The sequence below is a fragment of the Lampetra fluviatilis genome, chromosome 6 (genome assembly GCF_964198595.1).
Source record: "Lampetra fluviatilis chromosome 6, kcLamFluv1.1, whole genome shotgun sequence".
In the NCBI taxonomy this organism is placed as follows: domain Eukaryota; kingdom Metazoa; phylum Chordata; class Hyperoartia; order Petromyzontiformes; family Petromyzontidae; genus Lampetra; species Lampetra fluviatilis.
This window is the reverse complement of record NC_136280.1, coordinates 7,523,556-7,549,746: the sequence shown is the minus strand read 5'-3', so window position 1 is coordinate 7,549,746 and position 26,191 is coordinate 7,523,556. Positions and strand designations below refer to the sequence as shown.

Here is a 26,191-nt window from a genome sequence, read left to right as displayed (position 1 = left end):
TAAAATAATAAAAATAAAGCATAATAAAATATTATTTTATTATGTTTTAAAATATTATTTTATTATGTAAAAATAATAAAAATAAAGCATAATAAAATATTATTTTATTATGTTTTAAAATATTATTTTATTATGTTTTATTTTTATTATTTTATTATTTCCCTTCTACGTGACTTTACCGACAGAACCAAGAAGATGAATCCCTGCAGTCACGAAAACTTTAAATCGAAATTTACCCAAATACTGTAGAGGCAGTGGCGGCCAGGCATAGTTCTTGCAGCACTACCTCATTGTGAAACATGTTGCCCATTTGTAGGTGCTCACGAACAGCACTCACTCCAAGAGTACGTAGCTTCATTTTGAAGCCCTCGCCTCTGTGGTTGTGTCACAGACCACACTACCTGTGTTCCGGTGATATATGAACACACTTTCTCAGAGGTGTTGGTGCAATCGCCAGAGTCTCGGGTCCCTGAGGTCAATCCTTGACCCCTATGCTGGCCTGAGGACATGTGCCCAGCTCTTGTCCTTGACCTTGAGGAGGGTGTAGTCTCTGGGGGCGTGGCCTCTGGGGGCGTGGCCTCTGGGGGAGTGTTATCTGGGGGTGTGGCCTCTGTCAGAGAAACTCAGCCTGGAGGCTTTGTGGCAGAGGTCGCAACCGGGTACCCGATACCCGTACCCTACCCGATACCCGTTTGCGACCCTGGTGCGGCCGGGTACGGGTACGGGTAGGCCGTGAGTCACTGGTGAGTCACCGTTTGTCACTCATTTCGGGTAGGGTACGGGTAGGGAACGGGTACCCGTACCCGGCCGGGTACGGGTACCCGTACCCATTTGCGACCCTGGTGCGGCCGGGTACGGGTACGGGTAAGGAATCAAAACCCGTTTGCGACCTCTGCTTTGTGGATTCGGGTCTTTAATCCACGACTGCTCTGCCCTGCCATGCAAAGCTTGTGGCGTGCCCTCACTTTGTCCATCGAGGTGCCTCAATGTTGACTGACGCACACCTGCAGTTTTTTGTTGATTGATACCTGGCACGGTGGTAAATCAGGATGTCTCTTTTTTTTTGTTGACGCAAGCTGCACGTGTAAAAGCAGGTGTATATTGTATGGAAGCTCACCGTAATGCTCAGACCAGTGCTTCTCAACTCCGGTGCCGTCAAATCGCCCATGGCACCTTGGTCTGTGACTGCCCACCATCAGGTGAATGCAGCGTGTAGTGGCTTCGTTTGCTTATTCATGGGAAATATCGGCAATCATGACAACTCTTTATGCCTTGTTGGAGACCGTTATGGGAAAAGGTATGTATGAGCAGATAGACGTTCTGTGTATCCACACTGGCTTGCCAACCATTATTATCTAGCAGCATATGTTTAGGGTTTGAAAAATAAATATCCGGACAAAACATTTCTATTTTAAGACGCAGAATGGAGTTTTGCTCATACGTTACCTCTCGTTTTATGCGGGGCTTGTGTTCTTTTAAAACGGCGCGAAACTCAAAATCGTGTAAGTTAAACATAATTTTCCCATATGAAATAAAGTAAATGGTTGGGGTTAGGGAGAGCACGCGATCGAACCTTATTCTTACGTCTACATATTTCACCGGTTACAGGAGATATATTTACAATACTACCATACATGTATTAAAGATAGTAGCAGCCTATTTAAAGAAAAAAAGACGAGTAAAAAAATAGTTTTTTTTTTACGAAGTGAAATGCTTACCGGACATATTGGTAGGCAAATTCATGCACAAGACAACATTCACGTGGACAAGATCTTCACAACGGCACGCGCGCGAGAAGGAGATGCCAATGCTGCCCACGCTTGTTGCTGTCGTACTGCACTTCAGGCAGCATCGCCACTGAACTTTGTTGCCTGACTAACGATTAGCTCGCAGCGTGTTCCGTACACCATGGCCAATGCGCAAGAGCACGTGATTTCAACAATAGTGCGCGCATAACAAAAATACGTGCAAATTAATCGAACGCGTGCGTAAAACACGAGGCGACTGCATATGCTTTGAATCGTAAAGTGGTGGACCTTGGGAGGTCAAGGACTGTAGGTCGTGAAGACTGTGGTACCGTCACAGCCCAGGATTAGTACCAGAGCTTCGCGCTATTTCCACTACACTTGATGACTAATGTATCTGCAAGACCGCTTCCCTTCCCAACTCCAATCCCGCACTGCCTTCTCCCCTACGACGTCTGAAAATTGTTCATATGGCCTCTGCTCCACACAGTAGCGAGGCAGAACGTTCACACCCTGCCAAATGCAAGTAATGATGATGACACTTGTTTAAAAAAAATGCTTAACACAATTTAAAGGGATTTTTATCTTTTTTGTATGTCGGCATTGGTAAACCAGGTTGAGATCATCAACTCGCTACACCTGAGAATCTAGTTTTATCACGGGCGGCTGAAACCCCGATTCGAATCCTAGGAAGGATGATCTCCGCTGTGCCAGCTCAGCACTCTGAAATCTGAGCCGTCTGGACACCACCTCTGCTTGTAAATAAAAATTGCTTAAGCGTAGGGCACTGTTTAAAATGTAGATGTGACATAAGCTCTCGTGTTACAATAAATACAAAGTGTGGGGAATCGAAAAATATATTAGTTGTCCAAAAATGTGCAAATGCTAAAGGAAAACAAATATTTCTTGAGATTACAGACAAATATAATGTATGGGTGTTTACATAATTTGAATTTAACTGCTCGGCCTTACCCGCAACGTTCTTTAATGTTGAGAGGTATTTAGCAAGCTTGTTTGGACAAGACAATGTTACGGGACATTTCTTGGCATGCATTATGCCAAGCACAAGCATTTTGATGGAATCATCTCCCTCAACAGTGTGAGCGACTGTCAAGATAAGAATTATGGGTTTTTTTTAAATCAATGTAAAGAACAATATTATAAAAGTGAATTCGAAATAAAAAATAATGTTTAACAGTATCAAACAGATTGTATTTTAATTTGGGTTATTACAATGCACAGTAAACACGTTTACTGTAAATGTCGCTTTACAGCATTTAATTAGATACACTGATTAAGTGTGGGTTACTCCCACCTAATCCAAGATGGCTGGCCAGTGAAAAGAGTAGGCCTAAAACTCTGTAAAACAGCTCAATAGAGGTCCATTTGCTGGAGGCCCCTCCACCAGCAGTGACATTAGCAAGCAGTTGAAGGGTTGCCCCTTTACCCTTCTAAATAAAACGGAAATCGATCGACACATTCCGTTTCAATTGCAATACAGTTCCTGCGTTTGAGGATAGTGCATTCGTGGCGAGTGCTATGTTCTGTGGTTTCCAGTGCTGGCAAACTCCCATGTGCATCATTGGTAATGAAGGTCCAAGGCGAAATAAAATCATACCGAGTCTACTGGTGCTCCTTCCTTGGCAGATATGCACTTTCAGACAACGTATACAGGGCATGTGCTCCAAGTAGCGGCATGAGCAAGTAATTTATGGGCTGCACCTTTACCAGTTGCCTATAACTTTAAACACATTTTATTCAATTGGACATCATTGCCAATGGCGAAAATATATTTACAACAGTTGTCTTAAACAATGTAACACCATTCCTGTAATCAAATGTTTAATGAACAAGTATGTAATTTACATATACTCAATACATCATTAACACCGCTCTTAAAGAAATATAGAGACTATATTTCATAGGCAAATTTTAGACAATGGCCTTTCTTCATAGCATCTCTCAGTCACTGCCCAAAACATCAGCTGTGCTATATATATATATTCCTCATTATAAGCAAGTGTTAATTGACCAATGTGTTTAGTTCATATTCTTGGTTCTTTCGGTAAAGTCACGTAGAAGGGAAATAATAAAATAATAAAAATATGAATGACGCTGTCTTTCCGACAGACCTGTTCTTCACCTGAGGACGGTTGCTTGCGTTGTGGCCGAAACGTCGTGAGAATTGTATTTTATTTTTATTATTTGATTATTACCCTTCTACGTGACTTTACCGAAAGAACCAAGAAGATGCATCCCTGCAGTCACGAAAGCTTTAAATCGAAATGCAATGTGTTGAGTTATTGTTGCTTGTGCACCACTGGGCAGTGGAAATATCACAACAAAATGTGTGTTTGATTTAACTAAATTAAATTAATTGAATGTTTACCAGGTAAGACCTACTGAGCTATCGAGCTCGTTTTCAGAAGCGACCTGGCCACAAATGATAGCTCAACGAAGTGGCTTATGACGTGGACATTTATAGCAGCCAAATACTCTAAACCCATGTCGATTCTAAATGTGGAGCAAAAAAACGAAGGACCCAGAGAAAAATCCACGCGACCGCGGGAAGAGACAGAGAGACACGCAAACTATAAATACACAGCAGGCGTCAGGGTCGGGATCGAACCCACAACCTCCTTCATACCAGGCGAGGCAGCGAACATCTCACCACCGCGGCGCGAGTACCATCCACTCATCCATGCACCGCACGCTCACCAAATATCGGTAACGTGCTGGATCCCGCGCTAGTCCCAGACGGTCGAGCAAGCTCTCTCGTCCGCCAGCGAGCAACTGGTAGAAGATGTGGAAGTTTCTCTCCCCGCCGTGCTGAAGCACCACCCGTGACTTCTCCAGTAGGAAGTTCAGGATGTGTCCTCCTACGGGCGTGCCCTGGACCAGTGACCACGTGAACACAGGACAATTAAGAGCTGCTCGAGCCGAGCCCCGGGGGAGATGTTGCCGCAGCTAAAATTCCCATCGCACCGTCTGCTTGGTTGGAAAAACGTCTGAGACGTGAGAGGCAAACAAGACAGACATACGTAATACAGGTTCTTTGGGGCGGTTAGATTACGTTGATATAAATGTGTAGTTAAACCCGCCACCATACCCGACACAGTCAATTAGTAAGGGTTGTCACGTAAACAGAACATGCCAATTCGTTACAGACGTAGCATTTCCCACCAGGCATACCAATAAGTATCTCATTGGTGGCTTTAATTTTGGAAACATCGATAACGTCGTGAGAATGTTATCTTCATCTTGATTCAAATTTGACAAACGTAAAAAAACGGGAAGCATCATCTCACTAGCTCGACTACAAGTGTAGGGGAATCAAGCGAATCATAATAATGAAAACTTATAAAGCGTGCTGAACCCAGAGGTCGCAAGACGCTGCACAGAGCTAAAAGAAGTAAGTAAATAACTCGCGCAATTATAAAATATAATATAAGCACAACGTTAGCAGGACGTTGACAACTAACACATTTCTGAAAATATATAATTTAAAAAACACTTTCTGAGATAGTGTTGTGTTACCGTACTGTATATGGATTTTGTGTAGGAATAAAACTCTTTAATTCACCATAGTGTGCAACACAAATCCTGCATTAAATGTTTAAACAGCGATGGCTTTCTGTAAAAGAAATCACGTATCATGCCCAAGCTGACCCGAAGTGCAAGTGCAAAAAATTAATTTGGAGTAATGTAGCATGATTTTTTACGAGGCATAATCTTGTCATATTCTTGAATTACTGCACAAGAGCACGAATGGTGTAGGCATCCAACATGTTGCATTCTTCAGTCCAAGAATGCTTTTCATTAATGTCTCTTGATGGATTTGCCAACTTCTACCGCAGGTTTGTGCAATTGCCAACTTATCGCTAGGACCGATATTTTAATAAATGTGTTACCTGTACAAATCTTGAGGTATGTTGGATACTACAATTGGAGGCTTCCATTGCGATTACAGTTGCCAACATCTTTCCTTCGTCGGTTGATAGCAGACACTTATACCACAGTGCGTAGAGCAATAGAGCCTGACATAGGTTAATCCGCTATCATTAGGCCTATCAATCAACAAGTAAATTCGCAAAGTCCTCCTCTGCTCTTAGCGGTGTCACTTAACAGAGGTGACTCGTTTTAAGATTTTTTTTCGCTTTGTGACAGCAGATGCACGTGTCCACAAAGTTCAGCAAACTCTCACGGCCATTTGAACATTAGCATTGTGCACTTTTGAAAAACGAAATTCAAACCTTACAATGACCTGTTTTGTAAAACAAAAATGTCGACCCATTTTTCCGTGCACAGGACGTGCATTCAATGCGACGTGAAATTCAAAATCTTAAACTTAACCGCGTGAACAAAACATGCTTTTGTTAAAACAATTATCGGAGGGGGGGGGGGGGTTGTCAAGGAATTACTTTAAAACCATCTGTGCCAAGTTCTCAGGCTGCTTCTGCCATAGGGAAGGATCAAATCATAAATTGTTTCTGGAAGCCGGGGTAATCCTTTGTGAGTGCCAATAGCCCTCGTCAGCCTGGGTAATTGCCTGGGTGAGTCACATCAAACAGCGCAGCTGGAGTGGGCCAGCATAATCGCCAGCCCAGCTCGTACACAGCGGGCTCAGCAGCGCCTCTGAAACTCACCTTCACGTTTCGCTAAAAGATCGTCGTGAAAGACGATGTAAATTTACTGCAATTCACCTCGACAATGTTTGCTATATTTAACGCATCAAATTGCGAGAATAAAAACCAAATAATAATAGTAAGACATTTATCGCAATTAAAATAGATTTTGGGGAGTACATTTACATTACTACAATATTCTAAAGGCCACCCAATATGCAATCAGATGTCATCCATATAGTCGGGCAGCAGTGGTGAGTTGGTTTTGCACTGTTGCATCACCTCCCTATGCAGTGTCACTGAATGGGGTCGTTTGACCATACTTCACCACATTGGTCAATGCAGGTCAATATGAGATAAAATTCCAGCAGCAAGTAACATTAGGGCGGAATGAAATCTGACCCCGTCTTGGTCATACCCCATTCACCAAACTGCATTGACCAAAACGGCGATTTGTGGCCACACGCATGAATAACAACACAGCCTTCATCCAGCAACGCAAGGCAGTACATGATTATGGCCATATAATAATCAAACAATAACTAAAGTGTCCTTTACAAATGTAAACAAAGTAAGAATTAAGTTTTTCAAAAGTGCACAATGCTAATGTTCAAATGGTCGTGAGAGTTGGCTGAACTTTGTGGACACGTTCATCTGCTTAAAAAGAGTCACCTCTACACCATTGGAACCTCATTTGCCAGTAAAAAATATGATAATTGTTTTTTTTACCTTTCTATCTGGCTACAAAACTGACACCTTTTTTTACAAGGAGTCATGTTTGCATAGACCACAATACCTACAGCCATAATACAAACAAAAAACATAACTCTGATAATATATGCACTGTCCTTGAAGTTGATTGGTCCACACCCGAGACAGCTTTCCTTAGAGCCTAGTCTCACATGGGTTGGACCAGATGACGCCTTTTGGCATGACACCGCAAAGAGCAGAGGAAGACTTTTGCGAATTTGATTGATAGGTCTAATGATAGCGGATTAACCTATGTCACGCTCTATTGCTCTACGCACTGTGGTGTAAGTGTCTGCTATCAACTTGTTCATTTCAAAGTCAACGGACGAGAATGTCATTGTAATCTTTTCATATTTACAGGTTGCTCAGAATACCCTCCTCTTCTTCTCTGCGTCTACGTCTCTACCATGGCTCTATGTATTGACTGTAATTGACAGTAATGCATTAACTCCGTTGAGCAACTAGTGAATATTGAGGGATTGTCTTTAAACTCGCCATGGTGATATGTTAACTATCTCGCACGGTGCACAGGAGGTCGTGGGTTTGATCCCGACCCTGACACCTGCTGTATATGTGGAGTTTTCATTTTCTCCTTGTGGTCGCGTGGATTTTTCTCCGGGTTCTCTGGGTTTCCCCTCCACGTTTAGAATCGACATGGGTTTCGTATATTTGTCTGCTATACATTTCCACGTCATAAGCCACTTCGTTCAGCTACCATTTGTGGCCAGGTCGCTTCTGAAAAAAGAGCTATATATCTCAGTGGGTTTTAACTGGTAAAATAAAAAAAAACTTTTTTTAATAGGCAAATAAAAAAAACCAGGAGGCGTGGCCTTGAAGATAACAAACTTGAAGTTTCAGTGGCACCCAATTAAGAATGTACAGTATTAAACTTTAGAAGTATTGTAATATTTTTTCATTATGAATTGATCATCTCAATCGGGCATGAAAAAAAGAAGCTGTCGCTGAAGATACAGCAACCTTTTTTTAAACAAACATACATGATCAGGAAAAAAAACTCATTTGTGGCTTTTCAATTATAAATTTGAGAAGAGAAAACGATATGCATTAATAATAATACAATGGTGAGCAATATCGTGATCGGATAATATAATTAAAGAGTGGGATGTTGTAATATCTTTACTGTAAAGAATAAAGGTTGTCCTTTGAAGCAAATAAACACATTTCCTCAAAATAATTGCGCAACGCAGTTTTGTTTTCTGATTCCATTCCAGTATTCTGTACTTAGGTGGACAGGTTTATATACTTTTAAAGGTTCACATGCTCATAATCAAAGTTGTATCTTTATTGCTGCAAAACCTTGTGCATTTGATGGCCTTTTACATGAAATAAAAATGCAAGGGGCACTATGTAAGTGCAGAAGACATTATCTTGCACAATAAAAACTGCATTAGTTCTCATTTGTGTTTGCCTTCCTGTCATTCTGTATTTAGAGACGGCTTTGCACAAATTATCGTTTTTGCTTTCCCTCTGAATCCAAACAAGGCAACATTTTACTATAAAACACACACAAAGTCTTGTTGGATTAGTCACACACAGATAAACAAATATTATTCCCATCCCTTGCGTCAGCTTCCACGATGGTGGAACTGAATAAAGTCCCTCCAATGGTGTACGTTCTGTACTAATTCTAATGCATCGTTAATGTCTGAACCTTTCTACTCCACGTCCTTATTCATTTTGTCTAACCGGCGCTTTCTTGCTCCGTCCCTACTGCTTGTTCGGTCTACTCTGGTAAGCATCGCCATGCTGTGGTATCCTTCCAACATCCATTCCCGATATTTTCCCAAACCATTGCAATCGACATTCCTTATTTTCTGAAGTTCAGGTACAGCAAATAAATAAATGCATTTATGAAATTTGAAAAATATATATGCTTAGAAATAAGAAAACATTTTTAAAGAACACAAAATGCATGAATTTTTTTGACTTATTTTGAGGGCATTTTTTTCACAATGTATAGTAGAGGCATGGCTCAAGTTTCTGACCCTATGATCGGCTTCGCTGGCGCCGGTTGGCTATGCAGTTTTTAATTGAGATATCAGCGGGAGTGCCCCTGGGAGAACTAATGTCTGGCTCCACTGTCAGGGGTAAGTGCCCTGGGCCGCTCCCGTTTTTGCAGATTTTTTTTCCTGCTAGAAATGAAGTTATAGGGACTCCTCTACTTACGAACATTTGACTCATTAACTTTCAGAGCTACGAACAAATCTGTCCATATGTCCAGTTGCCTGTTCGGACCGAGAGTCATAAGTTAAACCACCGCGCAATAAATGGCGGTGGTGGCATCTAAATCTGCCGAACATGAAAAACCAGTGGCATCTACATCTATAAGAGATTATAAAACTTTTAAAGCCATTCCCCGTGTTTAGTGTGCTTGGAATCGACATGAGTAAAGTTGGACTAACGAACAAATCGACTTACGAACAGACCTCCAGAACCTAACTCGTTCGTAAGTAGAGGAGCCCCTGTACATGGAATATGGGTAAATGAGCTGTGTCTCTCTTGAACCGCATCTGAACTGCTCGGGAGCTCCATGTGGCTGGCGAGTCACGGGCTCACCACCCCATGGTACGTTTACAAAATGCTGTGGCAGAAGGAGACAAACACCAACGGACACCTTACCGTAAAGTCAAACTGGATGTGCATGTACTTTCCAAAACGACTGGAATTGTCATTGCACAATGTCAGTGCATTCCCAAAGGCCTGTTAAAAAAGAGAGCACTGGAGGTTATTGGTAGCATTCGCTTATTTGTAAATCACACGAGAGGTTTGCGTGCTTTTACTATTGTAGAGAGTTCATGACAATGACAAAAACAAGCTGATGTCTGGTGATAGGGTTAAGCCTATTCTCATCATGGGGCTGATTCAGATGGTACGAAGGTGGCTATAATGTTGAAATGTCCGTAACCAAATTCCCCAGAAGTCACTCAATCTCTTAAGATCCCAGAAGCTGGATAATGCCCGGATGGGACACCGCCATGCATAAAAGCGTGCTTCAGCCGCACCGAACCTCACAAAAATAATATTCAGGGCCTACCTTGGCTCCTCCCACCCTCAACCAGTATATATACAAGGACTGTTTTCTTGGAATTTCTCTCACTTGATACAGCTATCGTGCTGTGACGGTTCCACCTGAAGACGGAAGCTTGTGTTGCCTCCGAAACGTCGTGATTTTTAATTTATTTAAATTTTACTTTAATTAATTAAAACATTTTACCTACGTGACTTTACCGAAAAAACCTAAGAATTTGCATAAAAGAGGCTGCTGCAAGGCCACGTTGTCAGCAGGGAGAAGTGCAGCAACATCCATTGTTGTGCTGTACTATGCTTCAACATGTATGCTCCCCAGTCTTCACCAACCCGCACTGACCGGCACGGTGAAGTATGGTCAAATAACCCCCACAACCCTCACCCCCCATCCAGCAATGGATTGGAAAAAAAGGGCTGTATAGGTGCGTACAATATACATGATGTTGTACAGTAAACGTGAAATGTGATTTTGATTTAAAGCTTTCGTGACTGCAGGGATTCATCTTCTTGGTTCTTTCGGTAAAGTCACGTAGGAGGGAAATAATAAAATAATAAAAATAAAACATTATAAAATAATATAATAGAATAAAATAATATAACTTATTTTATTATGTTTTCTTTTTTATTATTTTATTATTTCCCTCCTACGTGACTTTACCGAAAGAACCAAGAAGATGAAATGTGATTGTTTGGTGCTGGCGGTGACGCTGATGATTGCAGTATACAAATACATCCAATGGCGCTGGCGGGGGGGGGTGTAATGGGTGGTAGTGACCTCCAGGATGGGGTTGGAGTGTACGAGGCGGTTACGCAGGCTGTCCACACTGGGGCTGGCCTCACAAACGTTGGACAGAAAATGCAGAACCTTCTTCGATGCCTCGGTCTTGCCAGCTCCACTCTCTCCTGTGATCAGAATGCACTGGTCCCGGTACTCAGAGCGCATGGCCCTGTACACGTGGTCCGACAGTGCATATCTGTCGAGGAAGGAACACCAGGTGGGCACGGTGTGATTTCACTTTGCGTGGGACCTTCATTGTAAATGATGCCGATGGGTTTGCGAGCACTGGAAACCACAGAACATAGCACTCACCACAAATGCCCTATCCTCAAACGCGGGAACACTATCGACGTTTAAACGGAATGTCTCGATCGATTACCATCGTATTTGTCATGGTGCAGGTGCAGCCCTGCAATTGCTTGCTTGTGCCTGTGCTGGTGGAAGGGCCTCGATTAGAGGGAGCTCTATAGAGTCCCTCTAGAAGGTGTGTTTGGCCTACTCTTCCATGCCGGCCAGATGTCTTGGAAGAGGTGGGAGTACTCACACTTTAACTACCGCACACGATCTTACATTTGACTTTGATTGTACCGTATGTTGTGCGTAGCCAACGGTGCTAATCGGAGGTGTGTGGGAAGGACAACCAACTAGACACAAAAAGCAGTTTTGAAGACGTAAATTTTCAATCGAGATTTAAAAGTGCATAGCTCCAGCGGCTTCCTAATATCAAAAGGAAGAGCGTTCCAGACGGCCGACTAATTGTGTTGAACCCATGTTTTACTGCTGTGAGGAGAGAGGTGAACGGATGGGGGGGGGCGAATTAAAGAAGCATACAACTGCCATGCCTGGACCTCGGCATTTTGGATTGCTATTTACCTACGTGACTTTACCGAAAAAACCCAAGAATATGAATCCTTGCAGTCACGAAAGCTTCAAATCTAGAATTACTATTTAAATTGCACGGTGTCTCAATTGAGGGATAGACAAACAACCTCTGAGCTGGACTGTCACGGAATTTCTGCAAGCCAAACCGTGGCAGGAGAATATGATACTCGAAAACACTCTCAATATTACACAGGTTCTCTCTCCAGTGGAGGAGCTCTCTCATCGTAGAGGGCCTTCTATCAGCAGGTGGTATGAGCAAGTAATTGCAAGGTCGTATCTTTACCTGTACTTTATTTTTTTACAATATCCAGATTTTGTTAATTTTCCGAAAGTGTCAAACTCTCAACTCAAACAAAAGATAGAAATGGCAGGAGCGTTAAGAAATTTCGAACAAAAAAAACCACAGTAACATTAGCTTGGTGTGACACGATTTAGTCACTTTCTTGCCGGGGTAGAAAAATACAAATTGCTCACGTATAGCCTTTAACTGACTGTCAGGGTAAGTCAGAACCAGAATACTGTATTTATTTATAGTGGAGGAATCAGATTAGCTATAAAAGCTATTTTTCACTGATGTCCAATAGTGCTGTTAGCCAGCACATATGAAGACAAACGAGAGAGTGGGTGTCCAACACCACGCTCGGCTCCTAAACTGATATTTACACACTGCACCAGGTAGTCATTCGAGGCTGAGTCGACCTAGGGTAGGTCTAGAACTAGTTCAGATACTCGCTACTGCTTTTGGCTGTAAGCCGGAATCGAGTACGGGTTGCCAGGTTCACAGCTCAGTGAGCTAACCACAAACACCTCCTAAATAAAAGGTCCGAGATAAAAGGTCAAGAAACACAGGTCTCTGGTTACATCTGGTCAGCAAGATTCCTTTCAAGACTCTACAGAAAAAATAAGGACATTACCCAAGAAAGCGCTCTGACTAATGGGCAAATGAAGCTTCTTCTAGTGTAGATACCCATGATGAAAGTTGAACTTGACATGCTCCAATATAATAGAAAACTCGAAACGTGATCTACACTCAACCGCTTGGTGTCAAGCTGCATAGCATGCAGCTTTACCGGATCGGTGAGACTTCATCGTAATGAAACTACTGTATTACACTGTCTCTCCAAGACATGGCCTGAAGACATTGTACTTTCTTTTCATATAATGACAAAAAAAATCATCACAATGTCCCTGACCAGCACGGCTACATCGCTGCGCTGTTATGCCGGAAGCAAATTGCGCAGATGTTTAAATTACACGGAATGAGCTTCAGAATTTTCAGAAACCGATGGCTTGCACATTGATAACGCCATCATTAGCAGCAGCTGTGATCATCCACTGCTGGATAAAGTCCTATCCCAAGGCGTCGCCATCTCTCACAGCTCTGCGATGTTACTAACTTGCAAGCACCTGCACATATGCCGATTTATGATCGAATGATAGCAGCTATATTATACTTGAAACTAACGAGATAGCATGAACGTGCTGTAAGGTGGGCAGGAGATGACATGACAGAAACTGATTCTTGATTTATTTATTTAATTAATGGTAGTGGCCCCCACATCCCATTGCAGAACCCTCCTGAAAAATAGTCTTGAGACTCTGTGAGGCTTTCCTCGGTAAAGGGCAAATATTTTTTTATTTATCAACTTCAAGGACAGTGCATATCATTACCATCATCAGAGTTGTTTCTTTTTGTTTGCATTTTGACTGCTTGTGTTGTGGTTATTGCAAACATGATGCCTTGTATAAAGGTGTCAATTTGTACCAGTTTAAAGGGTAAAAACCTACTACTATATTTTGCCACTAATAAAGGAGATGTCTCATAGTGTAAATGCTTACCCCGAGCTCTCAATACTCTGATAGTGCGCTGTCTTTGAGTTGTACGCCTTTTGGCGTCATCTGGTCCAACACCAATGGAGACTAGGCTCTAAGAAAAGCTGTCTCGGGTGTGGACCAATCAACTTCAAGGACAGTGCATATCATTACCATCATCAGAGTTGTTTCTTTTGTTTGCATTTTGACTGCTTGTGTTGTGGTTATTGCAAATATGATGCCTTGTATAAAGGTGTGAGTTTTTGTACCAGTTGAAAGGGTAAAAACCTACTACTATATTTTGCCCCTGGTAAAGGAGATGTCTCATAGCATATGCACACACTCCAAAAAAGCGACACTATAAAGTTATTGAGAACGTTGTTGCTACGTGTGGATTTCTTTCATGCAGAATTTAATTAGTTGTATTTTATAAGTAAACAAATAACGAGAAATTATGACAGGAGTTAATATTCTTCATCTAAGCGAAATGTTTGAACGCATGATTTAAACGCTCTCTGTATTAGGCCTTTCACAATTCAACCCCCTCGTGATTCAATAAATTTCCACAATTCAAGCAAGTAATTCAGGGCTATATTATGTTTTTTTTTTATTGTGGTCTCTATAGCTGCACGGTTTACCTTAATAATTTCCACACTGATTCTCATGCCCACAATTTAATTAATGTATTTTGAGCATAATTGATAATGAACAATGAATCGATGCTTCGTTGCATACGTGCATTTTATATTTGCTTCACTGATCCTCTCGGATACGCAGTATTTACGTGATGGCTTGTAAGTCATAGAATCACCATTGTTCGTCTGAGCAAACACAATTAAAGTACTGTACTCACATGTGAGGTGCAAGTTCATAAAAATGAACCCCTTGGTATCGGTTTATATATTCCGGTCCATACAGTCCAAGGTCCTTGTAAGGATTTATAGAAATCAGCACTGAACCGATGTATGTCTGAAAGAGAAATAATATATATTCATGCCAACTTTTATGGAAATCCCTGACAATGAAAGTTAAGAGCATCACGAAACCGTACGTTACATTAATCACGGGATTTCTAACATTGTCTTTTTTTTACAATCGTGCACAATAATACCTGTGCGAGAAAATGTTCAGACAATTTGCATCTCGCGAACGAAATATTCTCTCGGCGAAATTAGGTTACGGAATTCCACAGCACCCTAATCGGTTGGAACATGCTCTTGCCCAAATACCTTTTATTATTTTAATATATATACACACATAACGTTTTTGATACATTCTAGTTCGTTTAATTAATCATCGCATTAGCCCGCAGCTACGTGGAAGGTTGGTGGTGCATTCTACGCACGTGTGGCAGGTGTCTGGGCTGCGCCTCCACGTGCGTGTGCTTTGCGGTCAAGCGAGTCAAGCCGGGGCCTGAGGAGTACGAGATCTGCCAGCCCCCACCCCACCCATCAACTCATCTGCACGTGGCATTAACCGCAATAGCCCGCAAGCTGCCCAGACCTACGCATGATGCTCGCCACCACCCGAGCGAACGGGACCGGCTCTCAGGTGTTTCGTCGCTGGCCCTCTGGGCCTCTCGAGTGAGTGGCACGTGGGAGCCCCCCTTGTTTGCCCAACCACACGCAGTGTCGCGCTGATGAGCTCCACGTGGCGTAGAAGTTGGGTCTATTTCGTGGCTGCTCACAAAATAAAAGGGTTATTCTAGGGTTTTCTTGATGAAGATCTAATCACTCGTGAAAGTCAGCAATGTTGTCGTCGTCGTGGTCATCATCATCAGCCACTGTCTATATGCTGTTGAGTGATGGTCTCCTCATGATGGTGACTGAGTCTTGGTACTCTTTGAGATGTGGGTAGACATTAGTAGTCTGCATCATTCTTAAAGCATAGTTACATAATTTTTTTCTTCTACTCTAAAAAAACATTCCTTTGAAATAAAAGCCTGCTATTTTTATGTTACATAGCAATGCCATGATGATGGTGTAATGTTTATTTTTGGCCCATCGTATAAAATTGCCAATATAGCAAAAAAAATGTAATGGAGAATAATGGTTATCACAATGGACTCCCATGGTCGCAGATTTGATAGATTTATCTCAACACAGTTGAAACACATTTCCACAGTTTTAAACTCCCCTCCCCAGCAATGCAAATAGGGTGGTGTGTGATGGAGTAAAATGTTGCTACTCCCACCTCTTCCAAGACATTTGGCCAGCATGCAAGAGGAGACCAAAGACTTCTAGTGGATCTCTGTAGAGCTTCCTGTAGTCGAGGCCCTTACTCCAGTAGTGGTGTTAGCTAGCACTTCCAGGGCTACACCTTTACTAAAAACAGGGTGACTGCCAGGATTATATTCTTGGTTCTTTCGGTAAAGTCGCGTAGAAGGGAAATAATAAAATAATACAAATTAAACATGATACAATAATTCTCACGACGCTTCGGCCACAACGCAAGCAGCCGTCCTCAAGTGAAGAACAGGTCTGTCGGGAAGACAGCGTCTGAATGATTTGAGAATGATTTGAGAAATTTGAGATTTGAGAACCAAGAAGATGAATCCCTGCAGTCACGAAAGCTTTACATCGAAATTTAACTGCCAGGACTTATACATATTTTACCCCAGACCAATATGCAGAGGGGCATACCCAAAATGGAATCTGATGTTGTGAAGGTAACCTTCGTCTCAAAAAAGCTACATTGTTTTAACATTCTCTCAAAAAAGGGATAATTGCCTCAAAAGGGTTTATATTAATGTCACAAAGCCATGAGCATCATATCATCATCTGTATTAAAAAATGGCTGCTCGCAACGCACAGGTGCCACGTTGTCATGGAAGGCGTAACGTTCTCAACAACAACAAAAACAAACAAAAAACGTGGCCACATTATTTTTCCTCGTGCCCGAAATTCCGGTTTGCGGTGGCTTTTAGCCGCATGGCGAGGTGCAGAGTGGTCGGCCCGTACGTAGACGAGATCGCTGGCAAAGCGCAGGCTGATGTTGTGGAGGAAGGCCTCCTCGCTGGAAAACTCCTCGAGCAGGATGAGGTCCTGCACGCCCACGTGGTCCCGGGCTGTGAGCCGGCTGCTCGGGTCGATTCGCACGCCCCCCTCCACCACCTGCGGTCGTCAAAGCGTTGTGCAAAGACAAAAGATGCCAGCCATCGTTCCCCACCCCCATCCGCTCCTCCCACGCCAAACACCACGATTGATAACGCATTTTTGTATTTACTTTAGTATAAATACATGTTAATTTTTATTCATATGTTGTGTTTTTCCCGGACTTTTTTGTGAACGAAAAGACACAAATTCGCCCGTTTTCTCATTGAAAATAGGTACATTTCAAAATCACGTAGGTAAAAAAATTAAAATTAATAAAAGTCAAATAAAAATAAAATAAAAATCACGACGATTCGGAGGCAACACGAGCTTCCGTCTTCAGGTGGAACCGTCACAGCACGATAGCTGTATCAAGTACTTGAGTATCAATTACTTGAGTACTTGATACAGCAATCGTGCTGTGACAGTACTTGAGTACTTGATACAGCAATCGTGCTGTGACAGTACTTGAGTACTTGATACAGCAATCGTGCTGTGACAGTACTTGAGTACTTGATACAGCAATCGTGCTGTGACGGTTCCACCTGAAGACGGAAGCTTGTGTTGTCTCCGAAACGTCGTGATTTTTATTTTATTTTTATTTTACTTTTATTAATTTTAATTTTTTACGTACGTGACTTTACCGAAAACACCTAAGAATATGAATCCTTGCAGTCACAAAAGCTTCAAATCTAGAAATACATTTCAAAATATCACTGTCCTGGTCACAGAAGCAAAGTTTGTGGGGAATAATAGCCGTTTTCTGTACTTTTTAGGCATAAGCAATTAGGAACTAACACCCACTTACTACCCAGCAACAACAACAAATGTTTGCTACACAGTGTTATTTAGATACTTTTGCCGCTATACATTTCCACATGTGTGACAGAGGTGGCTTCTAAAAAGAAGCTAAGAGCTGAGTGGGATTTACCTGGTAAGATGAAAAAAATAAGTTTAATTTTATTTGCCTATATATTTTTTTTTAAATAACAAAAACATTGCACTCCTATCGTGTTTTTGTATTGTTTCTTGTTGTAATGTTCTGACCCGCTCCTACTGGACATCTGTGAAAAAGAGCTTTATAGCTAATCGGATTCGTCCAGTATCAATAAATATTCAGATTCTGATAGCCTTAACAGACTTTGGGGCGAAGCCTATGAAGGCTGGCACAGCATACGAGAGGGGTGGGTGATCGGCACCATGTCTGGCAAACACACACACACACAAAGAGCTCCTTTGAGCCCATGCATTGTCAGAGTCGGAGCTGAGGGCTTTTTGTTTGTCCGCTTTCCAATGAAGGTTGAAAGCGTTAATTCGTTAGCTCTATCCGTCCGTAATGAGGGGGACGGGCGATCGAGCTGTGGTCGTAAAGATGGTCCAATGTGAACGAGCCTTCGGCGTTAGAAGTTACTATTGAAGAATGTCTCCATTGAAAACTTGCCGAATTTACCAACGCCTGGACACGCAAACCAGAGCAAAAGTTTTAGATTTGAAGCTTTCGTGACTGCAAGGATTCATATTCTTAGGTTTTTTTCGGTAAAGTCACGTAGGTAAAAAAATTTAATTAAAATTAATAAAAGTAAAATAAAATAAAAATGAAGTAAAAATCACGACGTTTCGGAGGCAACACAAGCCTCCGTCTGCAGGTGGAACTGTCACAGCACGATAGCTGTATCAAGTGAGAGGCAGCTATCGTGCTATGACGGTTCCACCTGAAGACGGAGGCTTGTGTTGCCTCCGAAACGTCGTGATTTTTATTTTATTTTTATTGTATTTTTATTAATTTAAATTTTTTACCTACGTGACTTTACCGAAAAAACCTAAGAATATAGAGCAAAAGTTACTATTTGCAAATATGCAACCTGTGTTTTGCCCTGACAAGCACCCCATTAGCTTCCATATTGATGAAGAAATACTTCCGAGGGCAGAATTTATATCTGGATGTTTTTTTTACAGAATCCATGCGTATACGTGAACTTTCCTAACTCGTCTCTTAAAACATTCTACCGGATCTTATTACCCAGCTTCATCCCACGTGTGTTATCGACGTTGCGTCACGAAAATAACAACACATCCGAGCAGTGGAAACCTAAACGGCCCATGGAAGTGCACATTATGGCTACTTCTGAAATAAATCCATTCAAATGACCTCTCGTCCATACAGGAATCCCTTTCCCATCATTACTAGAATGTAGCCAAATTTTAATTACAGATTCAAATTTAGCGTGATGGTTTTTTTTGTGTGCGCAGTCATCGGTGACTGCGCTGAGACCCATGACCTCTGCGCTCTGACCTCTGATCCACCTGCCAGAGTAGGAGCAGGCATAGTGCACATGATGCAGAAGTAGGCCGTCCCTCCATTTTTGTGTCGCCAGTTCAAGTGTTTTATTTACACGCTTTCATTTAACTTACTCTGTCTGTTGTTGTTGACGTTGTTGTTGTTGTCGTTGTATCCTCAAATCTTGTAACTCAATTTTACCCCACTTCCCAATGTGGTATAGACTGCAAACTCGGTATACTTATGTCATACTGATGACAATACTATATTCTATCATAAAAAATAAAAAATATGTTTAAACAATATTTTTTATATGTTAAATTTCGGCTTGGGCCTAATTGTCCACGGTAAACTGACGTTGGCTGTAATTGGCCACGGCCCCTTACGTTATGGCAAGCTTCGGGGCCACTTCCTGGAGTCGTGGAGTTCTTCCATTACTCGTACATTTCATAAAAGCGTGTTTAAAAAAAAGTAGTTTTTAATATCACTTATTTACACCCTGCACTAGGTACTCATTTAAGCCTGAGTCATCCTAGGGGGGTGGGGGGGGGCTCAGGATTAGTTCCAATATGACTCATCACTCATGTGATCCATGGCAGGGAATTGAAGCAAGGTCTCCATGTTTGTAGCGCAATGCGCTATCCACTACAACGCCGCTCCCCACTTACTCACGTGCCAACCACTCACACACACGTACACCGCCAAAGGGCACAAGTCGGCATACACTGCGCGCACACACACAGCGATTCATGCAAGTCCATGTTGAGGGGTGGATGCAATGCATGCACACATCACACACACGTCAGGTCAAACGAGGTCATGGCTTCGCGTCACATCAGATCGCATCGATTGAATAAAGAGAGCATCTCTTAGATTGTCTTTTAAATGCAACAAAAAAGAGAAACGCCGTACAAATGTTATTCATTTGCCACTTTAACTTTAAACGTTGCTCTCTATGTTGAAGCTGCGTGTAAGAAAATGACAAAACCGTTTACAAACTATAAGTGAAATGCTGGGTAGAGACAGGGAGGCATTTACTCTATTATTATGTATACCATATTGTTCAACATTCACATGGTTCAGGAGAAACAAACATTAAAAGAACGATGTAGTTAAAAAGAGCAATGGTTTTAAGGGATTATGCAACTTGAGTACAAGTGCATGCAAGGTGGGTAGTAGGCACATCATGAGTTGAAGAGATAGCCATCAGTAAACAGCTGGTGGCTGCAGTTTGCAGATACCATGGTTTTGCTCATGGTGTTGGTTATCTGCATACAATGGATAATTTACAATTGTCGCAAATGTTATTTTAATACCGGTATTGAGGTTTAGCCCTACGTTATGTTTACTGTGAGCTCTCGATGAACTCCCAGGTTGTGTCGTGTTTGATCTCCCACACACTTGTTTATTATCTCCGTTTGGAATGCGTTTTGAAGTGGGGATAAAAACAACAACATGGTTTCAGATGTCGAAAGGAAATTTCGGACATTTGTATCGACTCTTAGATTTTTTGGACGGCTTCCGTGATGCACAAATTTAAGAATGCCTTCATGCTAACAAAAGTGACATCGCCCGATGCCACGTGAAAACTTGTGGCGGGGAAAGTGTAGAGGTGGCGTCACATCAGCTCCATCACCAACGGGGTTGGGGTCAATCTACAACGGGGCGATTTTGATATCGTCTCAACTGTCGTAATCAGGCCTGAATTTCGAGTTTTTCTGATTATTCTGGAAATTGAGACCGTACGCGTAATATCTATTTTTAGTGGCTAACTTCACGAATAGGCAACTATGCATATGTAAATTTAAAACTGTTAATCAGGAAGCATGTTTCATTGTTATCAGGCCCAACAGTGTAAAGTGCAAGTCTCCATCTCTTGTCCACTATCTCTCTGGGCTTTCTGTTAATGTGTTATGAAGAAGGGCTATTGGCTGAACTGTCGCCTGTGATATATATCTCGTTTTAAGGCGACGTTATTGACACATGTCACAATCAGAAACTGTAGGGGGAATCCGATGAGCTATGAAGCTCTTTATCCACAGATGCCCAGTATGGGCGGATCAAGAAGTTACAACAACAAACAACACAAAAAGACGATAGGAGCGCGAAATATAGAAAATCGTAAGCAACTCACTAAATATAAATACATAATAAAAATACGTTATTCATATAGGTCTGATTTAACAAGCTTGGGCAAGACAGCAAAACCAGAGTCCCAGACCACACCAAGATAACACGCAGTCCATCAATAAATGTGTTTTTCGTTACATCTAATGACTAAATAATGAACATTTCTGTTATGGTCGACATGGGCAAACATTTGGCACAATTGTATTCCCATCAATGTAATGCAAAATATACATACAGTTAATGTATATAAAAGTACAATAATGTCATGTGCAGGATGTGTATATGTCCTCATGGTTATTTGGCTATTATGTCCAAAATACTGTACCTTAAAGTTGTCAACTGGACTCATGTTATTGTGACATTTTGATTTGTATTTGGCATTAGACTGAAATGTTGAACCTTTTTTTGTCAGATAACTTAACTCATTACAATCAACAGCCACCGCTATAATGTATTACAATATGTACATATTACAGCATTTGGATCAAACGTAACAAATACATATTAAATCAATCATCGGCAATCATGAACGTAAATATTTAGGAGATTAATAATGCAGACAATATTTACCGACTATCTGAAATATATATATTTTAAAAAAATTACTCAATGCTCACTTAGAACATTTTGGGAGGCTCTCTGTAGTAGTGGCTCCCAAACCTGTGGTGTGCGGACCACAAATCCACGGCAAAGTGGCCTGCGGATCTGTTGCAAAAAAAAACATTACCGCCCATTGCACAACGATTTAGATTGTATTCACGACTCATCAACATTGGTGGGTGATTGACTCGCAGAGCTTTTAGGGTAATTTTAATTTGGAAAAACATGTTGTTGGCACATTTGGGCCTGCGAACATGTTTGTTCAAGGGTTAGAATTCGTCCGTGACTTGAGAGAGATTGTATACCACCGCTCTCGGTGATTTTGCTATATCTGTACTAATAATTAGTAAACGATATGCGTGAAATGTATAGCCTAAAGGTATTTTGTAAGCGATTGTCGTTGGACATACGAGTGTGCAATAGGGTGCAGTTGGCACAAACTTGTAGTTCAGCACTCTGGAGGCACGGATTGGTGAATATCACGGCCACGTGAATCTCACAAACTTGTTCGGGCTGCGAGGTGACCAGATGTCAGTGCAGTATATAAAGTGTAGAATCCCATATGTGTGAACCGCACACAATGTTTGTGGGTTTCCTCCGGGTACTGCGATTTTCTCCAACTTGCACAACTCTCACTCATGGCGAATGGCGAGACATCCCGAAACGTGTCTTGAATCTCATTGAGGCTTTGATGAGTAAATAATTGGTATTATTCTATTGTTAGTAACAAAACAAAATTTGCCTAAACTTTGCTCATTTTTATGAGTGTGTTATTTGTTCGTCTGCACTTACGTACCTAATATTAGATTCGAAGCTTTCGTGACTGCAGGAATTACTCTTTGATTCTTTCGGTAAAGTCACGTAGAAAGAAAATAAATTAAATAATAGAATACGACGTTTCGATTGCAACACAAGCAACCATTATCAGGTACGAATGAATGAGAAAAACAAACATAGCAAACTTAGAAATGTAATGCAATACAACCCAGAGAGTCGGCTAGCACAATAGTCAACATCCTATTGGTTGATTAACGTTCTTCCAAATAATGCTAAATTTGAGATAGAGACAAAACACAGACACGGAGCCACAGACAGACACACAAGTAGAAAGATAACAGACAGAGACACACATAGAGGGACACACACATAGACACACACCCTCTCTCTACCTATTATTGTTGGACATTATAAATTATTGCTTGTAACCCAAAGATACAAAAATACTGTATTGGATTTAATAGGCCTTCAACCTGATAATGTCATACACGGTTTGCAAATAAACTAAATATACATGCACAGTATACGTAAAGCTGTACCAATCTAATGTAATTTATTTTGACTCACCGTACATGGTAGTCCATATGTCTTGTGACTTCTATTAAATTCTCTAAAACTTAAGTTTTTTTTTAAGTAAGGTTTATTTAAATCAGAAATGAACATGCAAAGGGGAAAATGGTCGAGGTCAATGAATTGAGGTTCACAAGACATCTGGACCATTCTGTACAGAATGTTATCACCAGAAGTGCTGTATTGCATTATATAAAAAAAAATACGTAATGTTTCAATCTGTGTCCTTTCAATAGCTCATGAAAAACATTGCCACGGTGCATTTTAGCGTGTGCGTGTGTATATGTGTAAAATTGAAATTACGCCCAGAAATTAAGGACCATTTAATATGACTGTAGGCACTGTTGCAGTAACATTTGCATGTTACCGAAACAGTGATGAGCAGCTTATTATCAAAGTCCATTTGGTCGACTAAATATGGTTAGTACGCATACATTACGCATATCAATACCACAATAAAGAACACATCACTTTATGACCCCCCCCCCCCTTAATAGCTTTAACCTTTATACAGAGGGGATTCCCCACTCTCCTTTATCTGCTAGCAACACAATTTAATCTTTATGACTAAATAATTCTCCTGTTGCAAAAAGAACCTCCCCCCCTCCACAGATGTCATCCAGACACGTGTAGCTGTGCCGCACAATACAAACAATCACACAAACCCCCCCCCCCCTTCGTCTTCAGTCTCTGAATTCGCAATCAGTCCCTGTGCCGGTGAAATCATTTGATGCGACTCGTCGATGCGCGCTCAACAAACAACAAAACCAAAGCCAAGAGGTCTCGCGGGGTCAGCCTGGACAAGGTCAAAGGTCGCAACCTATTTTGTTCTCGGGGCAGTGACACTTGTATTTTGCCAGCGGATTGGACCATCTGCCCTTTATCGCGGTCCTAACAGCCTACAAACAAGACACGTGGCACGGAAAAGTTTTAACGACTTCCGATGTACTCATGTGTGACTTGCGATTGCATTCATGTGCGCGCGATCCCCCCAGGGCCAGAGCAGAGTAAATGTGGCGGAGGCTTGGTAATGCACTAGGAACGGGAGAGCCGGTGGCCCTGTGCACGTGCTTGTAACTAATTCTTTCCTGCCCTCATTGTTCCGCTGTCACGTGCCGATATCTCTGTGGCGAGATTTGCCATCGGTTAATTGTTTGAAAGTAGCTTCGCTTGTTGTTGTGCATCATATATAAAAAAATAATGAGAACCGGAATATATATGGTATTAACAAACAATTTGCACGTTTGTTACTTGATCGAAATAAATATTTCGAAATGTGACTGGCGTTATGCTCATATGTTGCATTAAAGGGGAAGAAATTACGAATCACTGGGTAAAATGTTACACCTTAATACTGCACATATAAAATGTTACATGCGGTCTCTTACAATAAAACAGTTCAACAAAACCTTTCCAATAAGTGTCTTCTTCGATTTAATGCTTTCGTGACTGCAGGGATTAATCTAAACATAATAATAATTGTATTATGTTTAATTTTTATTATTTTATTATTTCCCTTCTACGTGACTTTACCGAAAGAACCAAGAAGAAGTGTTTTCTTCACAATTATGAACAGTATTTTAATGATAATAAAACGATTTGTATTTTACCAGGTGAGGCCCACAGAAGCGACCTGAGCACAAATGGAAACTCAACGAAGTGGTTTGTCATGTTCACATTTATCGTAGTCAAATACTCTAAACGCGTGATGTTGATTCTAAATGTGGAGGGAACACCCGGAGAACCAGGAAGAACAATCCACACGACCACGGGAACAGAGACGTGAAAACTCCAAATATACAAGCATCAAGGGTCGGGATCAAACCCATGACCTCCTGCATACCAGGTGAGGTAGTTAACATCTCGTCACAGTGGTGCCCCTCCACTATTTCTAAACTGTGTATATCATGTTCAAATGATGCCTCTAGTTTTGAAAACAAGAATTGCTAGAGAAGGATTAATAGTTCAGCAACAGGCATAATTCTAAACAGAGCCCAATTAATACACAATATTTTACAATCCCCAATCAACGGCTTAATAGATGCAAGAATGATACACACAAGGTACAATTCTAGCACTGGCAAATTAATTCCACTCGCATGTATGTATACAATATTTAGTGAAAAAAGCTCTCACATTGATGCAATGTTTTCCTGGTATTAAAAAAGAAAAACCTATACGCATTTAAATTTCAGTGAATAAAGCGAAACCGAAGACGACTATTTCAAAAGTGTAACATTCCACAATCGTAAAGGCAAGTTCGACGAATGAACTTCACACGCTTGGCAGGAAGCCAGCTTTGTCGATGAAGGTAAACAAGTTTGCACGACGAGGAATGGGCTCCTCTACCTGTCCCAAGCGCGTTACGCCGAATACCCCCCGTGTCAGCAATTCCTGCCAGGCGTGCCTGATGCTTCATCGACACGCCGCAGCTCCGCCAAAGTACGAAAAGCCCCGGCACGCTTTGCGAACGGTCCTTCTCACAAGCGAGCCTTGTTGACGGGGAAAATGTGATCTTAAATTTTGAGCTTTCGTGACTGCAGGAATTACTCTTTGGTTCTTTCGGTAAAGTCACGTGTAAAGATAAAATAATAAATTAAATAATAGCATACGACGTTTCGATTGCAACACAAGCAATCATCATCAGATATAAATGAAATAGCAACAAAAAAAATCTAACCAGAAAACTATAGACAGACATATAAGCAGACATATATCACCAAGATACATAGAGAGAGAGAGTAACACAGGCACAGAGAGGGAGATCGTCTCTGTGGCGAGGCCTTAAATAGACAGAGGGGGGCGGGGGCGCATTCACGGGTGTGCTCCTACAAGACATTTCGTAACCTCCGATGAACAGGGTTGGCTTTCGTGCGCTTTCAAAGAAGTTCAACATATATACAAACAAGGAATACTGCACCCTTTGCCTCTTCCAACTCTTGAAGAGAGGCATTTAGTGGTCTCGTTCTGTTCTCATCTTGTTTGAATAATAAAGGATCTGAACGACGGACTGACACTTTTGCCTTCTGGTTTAATTGTTTTTGTTCACAGTAATTATAATTGTTTAAAATCCACTGCTGGACGAAGTCAGTTATGGGGCTTAC

General features: G+C 41.5%; 1 protein-coding gene across 1 annotated transcript in view; it reads right to left on the bottom strand.

The window, feature by feature from the left end:
• The window catches only part of LOC144932952 (unconventional myosin-Ic-like), a 74,617-nt gene extending 55,559 nt beyond the window's left edge, over positions 1-19,058 (bottom strand). The window contains exons 1-6 of the mRNA XM_078857351.1: positions 19,026-19,058; positions 16,601-16,753; positions 14,494-14,609; positions 10,944-11,142; positions 9,761-9,841; positions 4,458-4,637 (exon numbers count right to left, since the gene is read on the bottom strand). Of these exons, the coding sequence (XP_078713477.1) occupies positions 4,458-4,637; positions 9,761-9,841; positions 10,944-11,142; positions 14,494-14,609; positions 16,601-16,753; positions 19,026-19,058 (762 nt within the window). The remainder of the gene's footprint in view (positions 1-4,457; positions 4,638-9,760; positions 9,842-10,943; positions 11,143-14,493; positions 14,610-16,600; positions 16,754-19,025) is intronic.
• Positions 19,059-26,191: the final 7,133 nt, after the last annotated feature.